The 14653-nt window shown below is 36.2% G+C and overlaps 1 protein-coding gene across 1 annotated transcript in view; it reads left to right on the forward strand.

The window, feature by feature from the left end:
* Nucleotides 1-14653, forward strand: part of FTO (FTO alpha-ketoglutarate dependent dioxygenase) — a 188245-nt gene that overhangs the window by 59600 nt on the left and 113992 nt on the right. The window contains exon 7 of the mRNA XM_054389571.1: nt 2256-2380. Within this exon, the coding sequence (XP_054245546.1) occupies nt 2256-2380 (125 nt within the window). The remainder of the gene's footprint in view (nt 1-2255; nt 2381-14653) is intronic.

Consider the following 14653-nt stretch of genomic DNA (forward strand, 5'->3'; position numbering starts at 1 on the left):
TAATCTTTATTTATACTTACATACTTTGTGAGGTATCTTACTGTCCTTAGCACTCATAGAAAACAAGTAAATCAGTTAAATTGCTATGTATGGTTGCATGTTGCTTAATAGATCTATTTTGCACTTAAGGTAGATGCAACTGTACTCACAGGGCTTAGTAAAGAAGGGCTCCTGATATTAGTGTGAAACTATGATTTTGACTTCAGCTGTGAACATCACCACATAAATGAGAGGTGTTAACAGAAGGCTGCAGCAATGTAATTGTTGTCTCAGTAAAAATTAAATTATGTTAAATTTCCAGAATGTTGATGTTCCTGTAGTTGGAGAGGACTTCAGGCAGTGGAGCTCAGTACCCAAGTTTCCATTTAGCCAGGACATCCAAATTCATGCAAAAACATGATGTGGTTGTGAATAGCTGGAGAAGTGGTCACTCGTCTTCTGACTGATAATGATAATCATATCATCTTTTCATCAAATTTTAACTGCAAATTCTTTAGGAATTGTTGGTTCTTCCTGCACTATGATTTTGGTAATCCCTTCTTTAAGGGATCTTGATGTTTGTTGTATTGCAAATAACTATGCTTTGAGCTTTGTGAAGCACACCATCATTAAACTTGGGGCTTTCCTGCAGTCTTGGAGATGGTGTAGACTTCTGTGCTGTCCCCAGTGGATTTCCCTATCTCATTCTGACTAATAAGACCATTTAAAGATCCTTAAAGGGAAATCTTGGTGTACTGTGACCTAGCTGTATGGCTACAGTGTGATCATCCTATAATACAGAGAAAAGCTTTAGTTACAGTCCTGCTTTGGATCTGGCACACGGTAAATATAAAAGTTAAAGCCTTAATAGGTATGTGTATTCTGAATGACAAGGAGTGTTAATTAATATCCATTAAAGAGTGTACATCTCTTCATCTCATGTGCATGTGTTCTGATGTGCTGAAGTCCTGTATCAAATCCTGCTTTAAACTGCAGTTGCTGGAAGTGAGGCTGCAAGATCCAGATTGTTGATGTTGACAGATATTAGAGCTTGTGGAAAACATGTTGTAGGTCAGTGCAAGGGAAACCCATGTCAGGGAATCCTTATCTGAAAATGGTCTCTGGCTTTTTGTTTGCTTTGTAATGTCAAAGCAGGGTCAAGAATGTGATCTGTATAGACCGTTTTGAATGTTTTGGTTTTTTACAAGAAAATGTTCTTTTTGATGTGTAAGTCCCATATGAGGGGGTAATGTCTTTTGGTAAGCCAGCTGATAGAGCTGGGAGGTGAGGAGGAAGATGCTTTTTGCTCTTTGCCATTTGATGTTGTTGTAATAAAATTATTTGCTTTCTGTTTGAACCCTGCTATACTTCGTCTCTTGCAACTGCCAAGGCAGCAGGAACGTTACTGCTGCTTTACATTGTTTAAGGATTGCATAATTTGTATATTATTGTTTCTTGTGGAAAAAAAAAAAAACCTGTCAGACCAAGGACAAATATTCCTGCTCTTATGAGCATCAGCATGTGCTGTTTCTCTTCCAAGTCGGCAGACATAGCGAAGTATAGGGGAAAAGAGAAGAGAAAATGTTGGGTGAGTTGTTAGTTGAAGGCAAAGATGGCATGAGGGAGTTGGAGTTAGCCTGCTGGATGGATGAAGGACAAGATGATCTGCAGTTTTGTTATATTTATATTAAATGTGAGCACAACATTTGGAAAGTCATCAGATTTTGGTCTGCAGAGCCTGAATCTCATGCTATTGCACACATGTGTATATATATTATCTAATTTTCATTTATTGCATAAATGAAGAAAGGTAGAGGGTTTACTACTTGCTTACTTGAAATATTTCATATTAAAGAGAACACAAGGTCAACATCAGAAAGTCCTTTCAGAAGGTGCAATACAAACAGATACAATACAAACATATATTTTCTTTACTACCTTTGCCAATTATTAAAGGGAGGAAATCCACTGAATGAATATGTTTAGAAAAGAAAAAATTGTCTCAAGAAAATGAGAGCTAGAATGCACAATGTCTTGTTGTGTTACTTAAGGCAATGAGATTTTAAGGTTTACCTTATGTGCCATGTATATTGATTAAATACCAAATATATGGTGGCCATTTCTAACCATCATTTACTCTATTGATTTGTTAGCAGTGGAACTGTAATAAAAAAAGCTATTGATTTACTGTCCTTATTTGCTTATGGGCTTTTTATTAATTTTACACATTGTTTCCTATTTCTAGATTATAATTTTTTGGTGTTTTTCCCTTTAAGACGAGCCTGGTCCTCTCTGAAGTTGGAAAAAAAGAACAAATTGAGAAACAAAGAAAGGAAACTATCAGCAGCATCTTGCTAGTTCTTACTGAGCGACAAAAGCTGCGCAAGGAGTGGGCACTAAGGTGAGAAATGTATGAAAAATAGTAAGATAATAAAATTGGAAACAAGTATTTCAAACAAATAAATAAAAAATATACTCTTAAAAGCCCTCTGAGGTGGGAGAAGTCGACATTAAAAAAAAAATAATTCAATATTTTTACTGTTGAAATATTTTTCCTTAAATGGAATAGTCAGTGTTGCTCTTTCTGATGTCAGAGTTGCTTTGTGAGGTAGAATACTCTCTTACTGTGCTTATCTAGTGCAGTTTATTGAAAACAGCTCAGTACGTATGATGTATATGATGTATTTGAGGATTGGCATCAGCGTAAGTGCCCTCAGGTTTTCCTTATATCGCTAACAATGTGAGCGTTGCTCCTTGCTGTCATGCCATGATAACAGATTACCTTCTTGACTGCTTCCTTCATGATTCTCACATTTTCTAATGGTATCCTGCTGGCATTAACTGAGTTGCATTGGGTGAGATTGGCATGAATGGGCATATCTCTAGAATTCCTATTGTGTGACTTCTGTTTTGCTTAGGTTCTTAAGTTGAGCTCATTGCTGTGGTCATAAACCAGGTGATGCATGTTAATTCAATAAAAAGAATTTCCACCATATATCACTTTCTTCCACATGTATTTCTAACAGCTGGACTTTTAGACTAATTTAATAATATTTTATATTAATATTTTTTATTTTATTTGTGAAATTTTTCTACCAAATGTACAGCTTTTTTTTAAAACCAGGAGGTGTCTTGTGCTTACAATAAAAAAAAAAATTTTAGTTGGAAGTATTCTTAAAATGAGCTTTTGTTAATCAAAATTAACACTTAAATGGCATGATTTTTATTTTTCTTTTACCTGCATTACTGTTCCCCTGTGTTATGTTAATACCTAATTTTGGAAAGTTCTGTGAGAGTGACTTGAAAAAAGTTTATTGTAGATACCAGACCTGACACTTAAGTGACATTGCTCTTCCAAACAATTACAGTGAGTGGACTTGAAACATTTTGGAATCTTTAGGTAAAAAGAAAGATTGTTACATAGTAGCAGTTATTACAAATGAGAGGTTGTGTTTTATAAGTTTGTATTCTTATGAGATGGAATTTTTACTTGTGTACTAATCATCAGTTAAGATCTCAGAGTGGAGCTTACTGAGCTGCATCTACAGTATTGTTCATATTGTCATGTGGGTTTTTTTTCTCCCTTTTGAGGAATTTAAGGGATTTTTGTGGGGATTTATTTGCTTTCCGTCACCATGCTTCCTAAATAATGCAAACAGTTTGACTACATGGGAAACAGAGGAACATTCATTCATGGCTTTTCCATGGGATACAGGCATCTTTGCTGTGAACCAGAATAGAAAGCTTCCTAGTGATAAGAAAAGGCTAAACAATTTTAATGAGCTGGATATCTTTTTAGTGTTAGTTTGGTTTAACAGCAATTTTGTTAACATACAGGTCTTCAGGAATCATGGCAATTGGGACTCATTTAAAAGTAATTGGGGCTACAGTGTCCCTGGCTTCTGCCTGTGGCTCACCACAGCATAACCAGAGACTGGGGCAGTGCTGCAGTTGTAGACACAGGCTAGTCTGACACTGAAATGCTGAAGTTTTTGGGTGGGGGCAGGGAGAGGCACAAGCAGACAAAGTGCAGGCCTTCCTAAAACTGAACACCTGAAAGAAAATTTCAAGAGTGTTGTGCCCTGGAAAGAAAGTGTCCTTTGAGTATTAAATATCCATAATCCTTTTTCTTTCCATTTGATGTTTCCCATTCCAGTGACCTATCTGAGAGTCTCATCCATATGATCTACATAAACAGGCTGTTACTGTACACCTCACTTTACTTCATCAAAGCTTCAGATAGATGTCTGGAATGAAGCACTGACTGTGGTAGCCATCAAGCATACGGTGGTGAAAGTTATAAAACGTCCTCCCTGGTACTAGCAGGGCTGCCCATGTTTTAGAGATCAGTCTATTGTGTACTTTGGAATTACATGAGAAAAATGTGCTTGGACAGGAAATAATTAGCACTTGTCAAAGGGCAGGCAATAGGTTGCAGTATTTTACTTTCAACAGGCTATCAGGGGATCAGCTAGATTAGATAATAGAATTTTTTTTTCCTCTGGAAGTTAAGTACAGATGACTCTAATTACCTTACATTGTGCATTAGAAAGCACATTATGAACAGTACAGCTTCAAGAAATTTAGGTCAATGAAGGGAGGGCAGCTGGAAAAACTTTACTCTGTACTTTGTAGAGTTATATAGACGCTCTGTTCTTTCATGGGTTTTATTTTTGTCACTGACACCTTAAAGAAGAAACCTTAGAATACCCCAGCAAATGAACAAATGAAAAAGTAACAAACAAATCAACAAATGAAAGGCCCTCCTGCCCCCCTCCAAAAAAACCCCCAAACCCACCCCCCAAAAACCAAAAACAACCCACAACAAAACCAAACAACCAAAACCGAAACTACAAACAAACAAGAAAAATAAAACCAACCGAACAAAAATGTGCTGGGAACAATTAATGCAAACTGATTCGATTTTTATCAATTTCGCTCTTCTCAGAGAATGGCATATGAATTATTTTGATATGGAAGTACTTGGTTAAAGCATGTCCTTGCATCACTTGCTTTAAGTTGTGCCAGTGTTTGTGCATATTAATGAACTGAAATTCTTCTTTATTTCAGCTCCATGGTAGTGCACTTAGTGTTATGTCTCACTGTCTCATATTCTTTTGACTCTAAAAGATATCATTAGTATCTTAAGTATCTAAGCAGGTCTTCCACAGATTCTTCTTGTTGTCTGTTGAGTGATAGTGATCCAAAATACTTCAGGTAGGACTCATTGAATGTCCTCTAAGTGTTAACAGAAATGGTCCAGAGTTTCTAAAGCCCCATATTTGTTTATACTGCGTGATAGTGCCTGATAGACAGGTTGTTATAGCTGTTAAAGAGCTGCTCTAGCCCTTTGAACTGACCCCTTCTTGACCTCTGCTTATAGAAGGTCACTGTTCAGCCTATAAAGTAAGGAGAACCTTAAATTCTACTGTAACAAACAGAGGGTAAAGGGAACAGCTGTGAATTTTGGACTAGCCATGCAAACCTGTATAGATTTTAGGGTCACTGTATGATAATGAAAAGTGTTACCAAATTATATGGAAATTTAACTGCAATAGTGGGAAAGAGAGGGTGGAGTCTGATGCATTGGGTTTGATAAATGAAGTGTGAAGTTACCCATCTGGCTCTAGACAGCCCTCTTTTTCTCTACGAAAGGGAAACATTTAAAAATAACCATGGTACATCTAGAATCAATGACCCATACAGAGAGCTGGAATAGATCAAGATTTAATGGTGGCTGTGGAAGAAATTATCATTTGAAAAGTGAGACAAAGGATGAGAAAGTACAGTTCAATATCTGCACCTGATTCATATTCAAAAAAAGACCTTGATATTTTTACCCTGTTGATGATGCTATTGACATTTTTTATTTGACTTTTATCTGGAACCAGAAATTTTGTATCATAAACGGTTTGGTTAACAAAAGAATTAACACTTGAGTTTCAAGAGAGGATTTCACACTTTTCCTGATTGGTACCTGCCCAGAGAACTGGACCATAGTTCAAGAAAAACTGTCTCTTATTTCCCCTAATTGAAATCCTATCGTGTTATAATACTGCTTTTAATGCCTACATGACATACTGCTCTTAACTGCTAGTAGTATTTTGGTGTATTTTTTTTATATATACATATATATATAGAGAGAGAGAGAGAGAGATGCACACACATTTACTACCAAACTAATTTGTCATTAATAAAGTATAATGTTTATCTGCATTGAAATTATTAACTGCTAGGAAAAAACATGGTTACACCATTACTGAAATAAGTCCTTTTCATGCTGTTATGACACAGACTCTGATATCCATTTTGCTGTTTCCCTAAGTAATATTGCACCGTTTCTCACATAATGAAGTGGAAAGTTTGATAGGAAAAATAAAATTAATTATGATGGTTGTGTTTTCGTAGGTGTGTTGCTTAGCCAAATTCTGAAAGCTTAAGTTCTCTAAGTCATTTTGTAACAACAAATCAAGAAAATAAACGTTTGGTAGATAATTTGGGCCAAAGTAAACACAACATTATTCTGGTGCATGAGATAAACATCAGAAAAGTGTTGATTATGTCTTGTAAGAATCAATAGCTTAAAACCTTGCCTTATTGAAATAACACTTCAAGAAAGAACCTCTTGCTTGTGGCAAATTGTGTAAAGTTTCAGGTTTCAGGTCAGGCTTGGCCTATAATTCCTTAGTGCTTTTTAGTCTTTGTCAAACCCCTTCTTAGAGCTCACAGTTTTGATATAACTATATAAAGGTATGTCCTTTTTTTATATAGCTCCAGTGAACTCTTATCATACTACTGAGATAGTCTTACCTCTCAGCAGTGCAATCTGGATTATTATGTGCAAAGTGTGACAGCTGACTCCTAATTTGTGATAACCTTATTCAGTTCTATAATAAGAGCAATGAAGAATACTGGAGTGGAATCCTAAGATGGTGTTCATGTTAAATCGGATACAAACTGGAAGATGTTTTTTTTATATAGATATGTATTATTGTGTTTATTATTATTATGCTGTCTATTTTCAAGAAAAAGTGACTTTTTTTTTTTTTTTTGTCTTATAACTTTTTATAATTTGGAATTTTAGGCCACATCTTAGAAGGTAATTGAGACAGATTTTTACTTTTTGGGTCCTGAAGGTAAAAGTGATGCTGACATAATGACACAGAAGAAAAGTCCATGGGTTAAGAAGTTAGCATGAGCTTTGGGGAAAATGAAGCAGTTCCTTCAGTCACAGGCTTGTGGGCTTTTTCAGGCACTTACTAGGTGTTAGTTTTCAAATGAGAAGTGGTAATACCGGTTGTAAGACCGGTTGATAAATATGGCATTTTTCACTCTCACAGGCCTACCAAGATTATAATTATATGAAATACTGTGAGTTATTCTGAAACTACTGCAATGGAAGCTTCACTAGTTCCAAAGATTCAATACACACATGGCAGAGGAGCCAAAGTCTGTCAGAAAGTGGGGGGAGTATTTGGGTTGTTTGAAACTTTTGTAGTTGTGTTGTGTAACATTAGAATGACAGAATTTTTTTCCAGTGTCTGTTTCTGAAATGAGTAAGGATCTCGGTACACATAGCTGCCTGAACTCCAGTAGGGTTTTTGTAACAGTTGTCCTCTCTGGATGCTTGAATGAGTTAGCAACAAGTATAGACAAAAAAATTTTGATTCATCATTTTGCAAATCACAGGGAATTAAAAAAAAAAAAAAAAAAAAGGATTCATTGATATTCCTATCTTGTGTGTGTGTGCGCACTTTGAAAGAAGAAAATTAAACTGTTCAGCACCCAGTTGTAAAATAAACCAATTTTTTCAAAAAGTGTACATTTTGACTTTGACAGTGCTGGATACTGTATGTTCATCAGGAAGATGTGTTAAGGCAGACTGAAAACCAACCTGGCAGCTTCCGGATGAATGGAGAAAACACTGACTTCAATGAAGTTGTCAAGTCTCCTGCTGTAGTTATACTTAGACATCAGCAGCCTTGATTGACCTTTGACTTTTCTCAGTTGCTTATTACCAGACTTCTTTTGCATCTTGTGATCCTTCCTGTTTTCTGCTTCTGTCTTTCACCTGTGTTTCTTGTATTGAGTCTTCGAAGCACCCAGGCTTGGGATCAATAGGTACAAGTGCTCTGCGGAACAATGGAAATACTGCTTGATTAAATGCTGCTGTTTAACCACTGCTATTCTTTCCTTTGAAACTGTCTTGACTCTTTATCCTTGAAAAAACTTTATATTTACAATCAGTGGCTACTCAGAGAAAATGCTGCTTCTTACCTTGTGATGTCACTAAATACAATGCAAATATATTGAAAAAAAAAAGAGTTATTTGGTGGGGGGACAAAACCAAATGGTGTTGTAGGGGAGTCTAGTAAAAGTCACAGAACTTCAGCTCTGTGTGGTTTTTGTGTGTGTCAGACTCTTTCATTAAGGTACTTCATAGGGATTGTTTACTCTGAGGGTTTACTTTGTCATTTTAGCTTAGTTTTAATGCTCCACTTCTGAAAATCATAAAGAGATGCATCATTCCATACCTGAATAACTAGTGAATCAATATTCTTTGACATTTCCCTTTTTTGATTTCATGCTTTTCTTCTTATTTTAGATGGATTTCTGAAAAGATGAGTCAGTGACACTTCCAAAACTGACAACTGACACAAATCTACTTATTTATAGTTCAATTAAAGTTTCCTGAATAAAAAATTATTTTTCCCACTCTATCAAGAGTGCATTTGATTATATTTATTTTATTATTTTGTTTTACTCTATTTCACCTGTAAAGGCTTTTCAAGTCAGCATGGGTGACAATTCCTTATTTAGTTAAGCTTTCCTGACTGATACAAGAAAGACAGTTAGTATTGTTTTTTTCCAGTGATTTGCTCGCTACCACTAGGAGATCTAAATGCTGGAAATGGAGATTATTGTATTTCCAGGCTGCAGGTTACTGGAGATTTAATAGATCCAGAGGTGACAAATTTATAATCTGTGAAGACAAAGTGTTAGCCACATCATCAGATAGTTGAACCACAACGCAGCATTAGCATCAGCTCTCATCATTCCTGTAAGAGGGAATGGTGTCTGCCAGAGGCAGGGGAAAAGGAGAAGAGCCAGGAGAATTCAGTGTGTTGTACAGCCCTCTGTAGTTGCCCATATTAGCTAAAGACCTGGTGTTATAAACTAGTGATAAAGTGTAACTGGTCCAGAGGATGAAAAATTATCATAGATTTATTTTTCTTTATCCACTGAGGTTTCTTTCTACTGCAATATCAATCCATACTTTGCCTTCAGCAAAATGTGCTAATGTCACAGTATGTAACATGCCCCTAGAACTACTCACAAACTTAATATGAACTAAAACTTTGTCTAAAAGTAGACATTTAAAATAAATGGAGTCTAAAGTGAGAATTCTCTCTTCTGTAAAAAGCCTTATCCAAACAGGATTTTTATTGTTAGTGTTGTTAGTACCATTATTGTCACAACTTTATCTGTCAGAAAGCTGCATTGAGTAAGTCTTGATTTAGAAGATTTGAGCCAGATAATCTGTATACATTACCAATACATAAAAAAACAGGCAACAGAAAGGGTTTACCTAGCCAAAATGGGGTGCTTATGTCATAGCGTGAGGCATGAGTGAGGAGATGCTTACATAAGTTGATGACTTAAGTCTTAAATGCCATCAGCCTTATGTTATTAAAGTTTTTCCACATATATAGAACGTAATGGCTCCAGGGGTGGGTAATAAAAGACAAAGCCTTTTGTTTTCAGGTCAGTGGTTCAAATATGGTTGAAGTAGATAGTGCCAAAGATTATTCCCATTGGGTGTCTGTGTTTGATGGCCTATGTAAAATGCATTGGTTCTCTGGCCCTAGTAGGTAGGTGTGAATATCACATAAAGCAACTGCTAGAGCTGACACTAATTGGTACCCTTGCTGGCATTTTTGGAGCAGCCAAAAATTAAATGTATGTAGAAACTAGGCAAGGTGCCGTCAGTGCGCTAAGTGTTCTAGACAGTGGTTGTGAGGTAGAGATAAGCTAATGAATATCATGGCAGACTGGGCAAAGGGAAGATGTCAGCCAGTTGTGTTGCTCTATGCTTCGCTTGAACTAAAAATTATAGTAACGTACACAGATAATCACATGCTGGTGAGAGAGCCACAGTAAATTACTGGAGAGTGTCAACAGCATTGGACAAGACAGAAATGCAGTCTGGGTTTGGGATGTATCAACTGATGAGAGAAACTAAGATCAGCTAGAGAAAAGAATTAGATTAACTTGCTCATTTTCAGTACTAATGAGATCTTTGGGGCATTTAAACAATTTAATTTGACTACATTGTTACCTGTATTTTGTCTGATTTTTCAATTCTTAATGTATCATTACTATGGAATTATTAAATTATAAACCATGTTGATGTTTTACAAACGTAAAAAAAAAAAGAAAGTTGGCATTTCTTATGCTTAAGATGTTACATAAAAACAGCTAACGGGGAAACTTGTTACACAGCACGCATTGTTTTCATGGTTTTTGTCTTATTTTGGACAATGACAACAGCCCCAAATGGGAACAATTCTTAAAGTAGCAGAAGAAAATCCTACTGTAATGTGTTTGAGTAGCTTAACCAACTTGTAGAGATGTACAATACCCCATCTCAATGGTAATTCACAATACTCATATTTCTATATTGCTGTGTCCTAGAGATTTTCTAGGTTGGTGTTGGAGCAGGTAGGATGCATGAGTGAAAAGGATGTTCAAGTGGCATGTGATATATTAGTGGTATATTAGAAATTGAGATAAATAACTGAAACGAAGAAGTATCTTGAGATCTATCAAACATTAACTGAGAAAGTGGCTCTTGTAAGGCGTAGTTTGTGTGAGAAGCTTCAAAAGGGGTATCGAGTATTAAAGTCGAAGCAGTAATATTATGATTAAAGAGTACTCTTTTGGAGAAGGAAAGCCTTTTAGGTATTGCCATTCATTTTATATTTGGAGATGTTCATAATCTCAAAATCCAGATGTGTATGTTAGGGATTGAGGGAAAGGCTGAAGGAGGAGAAAGGATGCGAGGAAAAAGGTTTGAGAGGTGAGAGGTTGCGATGTTGGAGAAGGTTTTTAACTGTTTTGCTTGCCTGTAGGTGACACTGTTGCATCATTTATCTGTACATTTTCACATATCTTGTCCAGGGACAAAAAAAACAAAACACAAACAAAACCAAAAAACCCCCACACATGCAAAAAAGAAGCTTTTATTAAAATAATTTGAGACAGATTGAAAATAAACGTATTACACTAATGACTCCTTAAGCCTTGGCTAGAGAGTAGCCTTAGATGAATTACATGTTCTCCTTCCCAAAGATGGCAGCAGTTTATAATATTATTTCTGATTAACTAGCTTACCAGCGTTGCATCTTCAGTTCAGTATTCCCTTGACAGGCAGGATGCTAAAAGGATTGCTCTGCATGTTTCTAAAGACTAATGTAATAAACCAAGATGATAATACACTGATTAAAAAAAAAAATCTTCATTTGCTGCTAAGTTATGGCAATATGAAGTTATAATGTTTTTCTTTGCTCAAGTCATTTAAATTAATAATGTGTGCCATTAAGTGAAATCTCACAGAGAATTTTTTCTTCTTTGCCGTTAAGTATGCTGGCTACAGAGAAAATGAAATATTCTGTGAGGCTTGAGCAATCATCTATCTCTAAGCTACAGTGTGCCTGCTGCCAGATGTTCAGGTGCTGGTGCTGCTGCTTTGACATGTATATCTCTTCCAGGCAAAAAAAAGAAACAATATATACATCAGTCCAGGTGCAAGGTGGCCTTGCCAGCAAACCTGCCTCCTCTTAGCTGTGACACTCATCCACTCCCCATCAGAATGTGTACGTTAGAAGGGGATTGTAATTAACCCCTGGAAAGCATAGGTTTCACGGAAGTGATGTGCACGGTAATGATATTGTTAGCTTCCTTAATTTCCAGTTTCACCATCAATTACGCCATGTGTTTCATCCAGTTGGTACTACCCTCCCAGTGTTAATTATAACCTACAAGACTGCTACAGTTAATTTTATGGCAAGCATATTGTCTCTTCAAGGCTCCACAGCAGCTCATAAATTATCTTGAAGGTAAAATGTAACTTGGGGAACTAGTTATGAAAATTCCATCCATCTCGCTTAGGAGGTGCAGCTGCTACTGTCAGCTGCCTCGCTGCTGCATTGTGAAGGAATTATGGTGGGTCAGGTTTAAGAGGCTAGGCCCAGGCTGTCACTGAGGAGAAAGGCTGTCCTGGCCCTGTCAGACTAGTACCTTCTGCCAATCCCTTGTGGTTTCACTTTGCAGGCAGTAAAAGGCAGGCGGTGCAGGTGGATAGTCCCCAAGCTGTCTCTATTCATTACTTTACAGAAACTTGTTTTAGGTAGGCAGGTACGGAGACCTTTTCACTGTTGTCATAATGTTAGGCATCATCTGCAAAGTGCAAGATAGATAACTCTATAAATAACTCCCTGTTCTGTTGGGCTGGGGTAGTGGAGAAAAGATGATTAGCACTGTAGATGCACATGAAATAGCTGGCTGGTTTGTAAAATGACTGTTGGTTTAATTGTAGCAATAGCTTGGTTTGGAGGAGCACATCTGTTCGCTTTTGTTTCGCCTACACAATACAAGGAGGTGCAATTTCATTGCTAAGTAATTTGTGTTGGAGTTTCACATTAAATAAATTAGCATGGGTTTCTAGTGAAATTATTTATGTCATCTGTGTGTGCGTGTTTCCTGTTATTTTTGCTGAAGGAATTGTGCACACTCGTTTTCTGTTTGTTTTGGGGGTTTTGTTTTATTGTTAAAGTGGGGTGGATAATAAAGCAGCCCACTACTCAGAACAATGAGCTCCACATTTGGTGCTATTTGTATTTCTGTAGTACTCTTTTATTATTACTGTAATGCCTTACTCTGCACTTTATAGTCATAATACAAGATTGCCATAAAAATATAATTTCTTATTCTTCACTCTCTTCCTTCAATATTTTGTATGTCAATAGTTTTAAATGCTGTCAAGCTTTGTGTGCTCCTTTAAGAATGAAACTGAAGTGAAATCAAATTTCCTGAGGGGCTTTTTTTTCTTCCACTATTTTACCTTTTGAAAGGACTTCTGTGTTTACAGTTTTGTTTCCTAACTTCATTTACAGCTGGGAGGGCATATGAGAAGGAACACTGAAAGCTGATACTTTATGCATTTCCATAGGCAACTGCTGTGCAGATGTGAATGTACAGACCCATTGTAAGTAAAGGTTGTGAATTCAATTGAGGAGAAAACGAGCAAACACAGGAATGAAAATCAGCAAGGATAATACATTTAAATATATATAGTTTATTTGTTTTGACAATCTTCCTTCAGTTTTAGATAGTTTTTGATAATTCATTGTAAAAAAGAGAAAACAAATTTTCACAATAATGCTTTTATATACATGAAAAGTGTGGGAGAAAAGGCTGCAAATTAGAACACTTCTAATGTATATTCTTTTTTGTTTTTTTCCTTGGAATTTGCAGTAAACATGCCTTCTGATACCCTTTGGAGGTCCATTCTTTTTTGAGTAACCTCAAATATTTCAGTGTATTCAGAGAAGAAACTCCAAAATTTCAACTGACCAGAATCCTGTATTTCTGTTTGTTTAGAATATTTGGAGTGAAACTCTGCATTAGGCATATCCTTGAGCAAAGTGGGGTATAAAACCAGGATTGTCTCAAGAGGAGAAACACAGGCACTGCTTCTCAGAAGCAGAGCTCATTTTTGGCTTCATCCTTTCCTTGTCTCTTAGAGAACAGATAGGGGAAAACTTTGAACTGTTGCTAGCATATACCATTTAATGCAGGGTTACTTCACCTGGTCATCTATGTGATTATGTCCAACGCTATAGGATGTCAAATGCTCTACAGAGATTATCCATCAGTATTGCCAAAGCAATTCCTCCATTTTTGCATTTTAACTGGGAAGTATCTGTAGTTGCTGTAGTACAGTTCTTGCAAATTTTTTTATTAATTTGTGTGGTGAAGGTTTGGGACAGGAAAGAAGTCTGATAATTGTAATGCCCTGTACTGGTTTCTGAATGGAAAGATAATTGCTGACTATCCAAATTTGTAACATTTATTTTGCTTTAAATTATGTGAAAGTACTTCGGTTATCATCATCATCTCTTCTCAGATTGATTTTTACGCCATTGATAAAAATCTCTGAGTTCAAGAGAGTTATTGTAAATCAGAAGAGAATCAGAAGAGAACTGGGGTAGTAATAAAATATATGGTAAAAATCCTTCACATTTTCTTGTGATGGAATCTCAGGCTTTTATTATGACAGTGCTACAGAAAGGTACATCTGATTGGAAAAGTCTTTGTGGTTTGTAATTTTGCCCATAAAGTAGTCATTACTGAAGTAATTTTTTTTTTAAATATAAGAAATCTTTTTAGTGTGTTGGATAAGAAAATCCTTTTTTTTTTTTCAGAATAAAGTGACTTTGTTTCTTGGCTTTTGGCCAGCTTCAATAGGAAAAAAAATTGCATTTAGAAAAGTGATTCAAGTACATAGTTTAGTTCACTTGTTTTTTAGGCAGATGGATTAAAGTAGCTGTAAAATAATGGGAGGGAGGACAACTTGAGACTCAATTGTTACAGGCAGATACATTTCAAAAGA

This window comes from Indicator indicator, chromosome 19 (genome assembly GCF_027791375.1).
Source record: "Indicator indicator isolate 239-I01 chromosome 19, UM_Iind_1.1, whole genome shotgun sequence".
NCBI lineage: Eukaryota > Metazoa > Chordata > Aves > Piciformes > Indicatoridae > Indicator > Indicator indicator.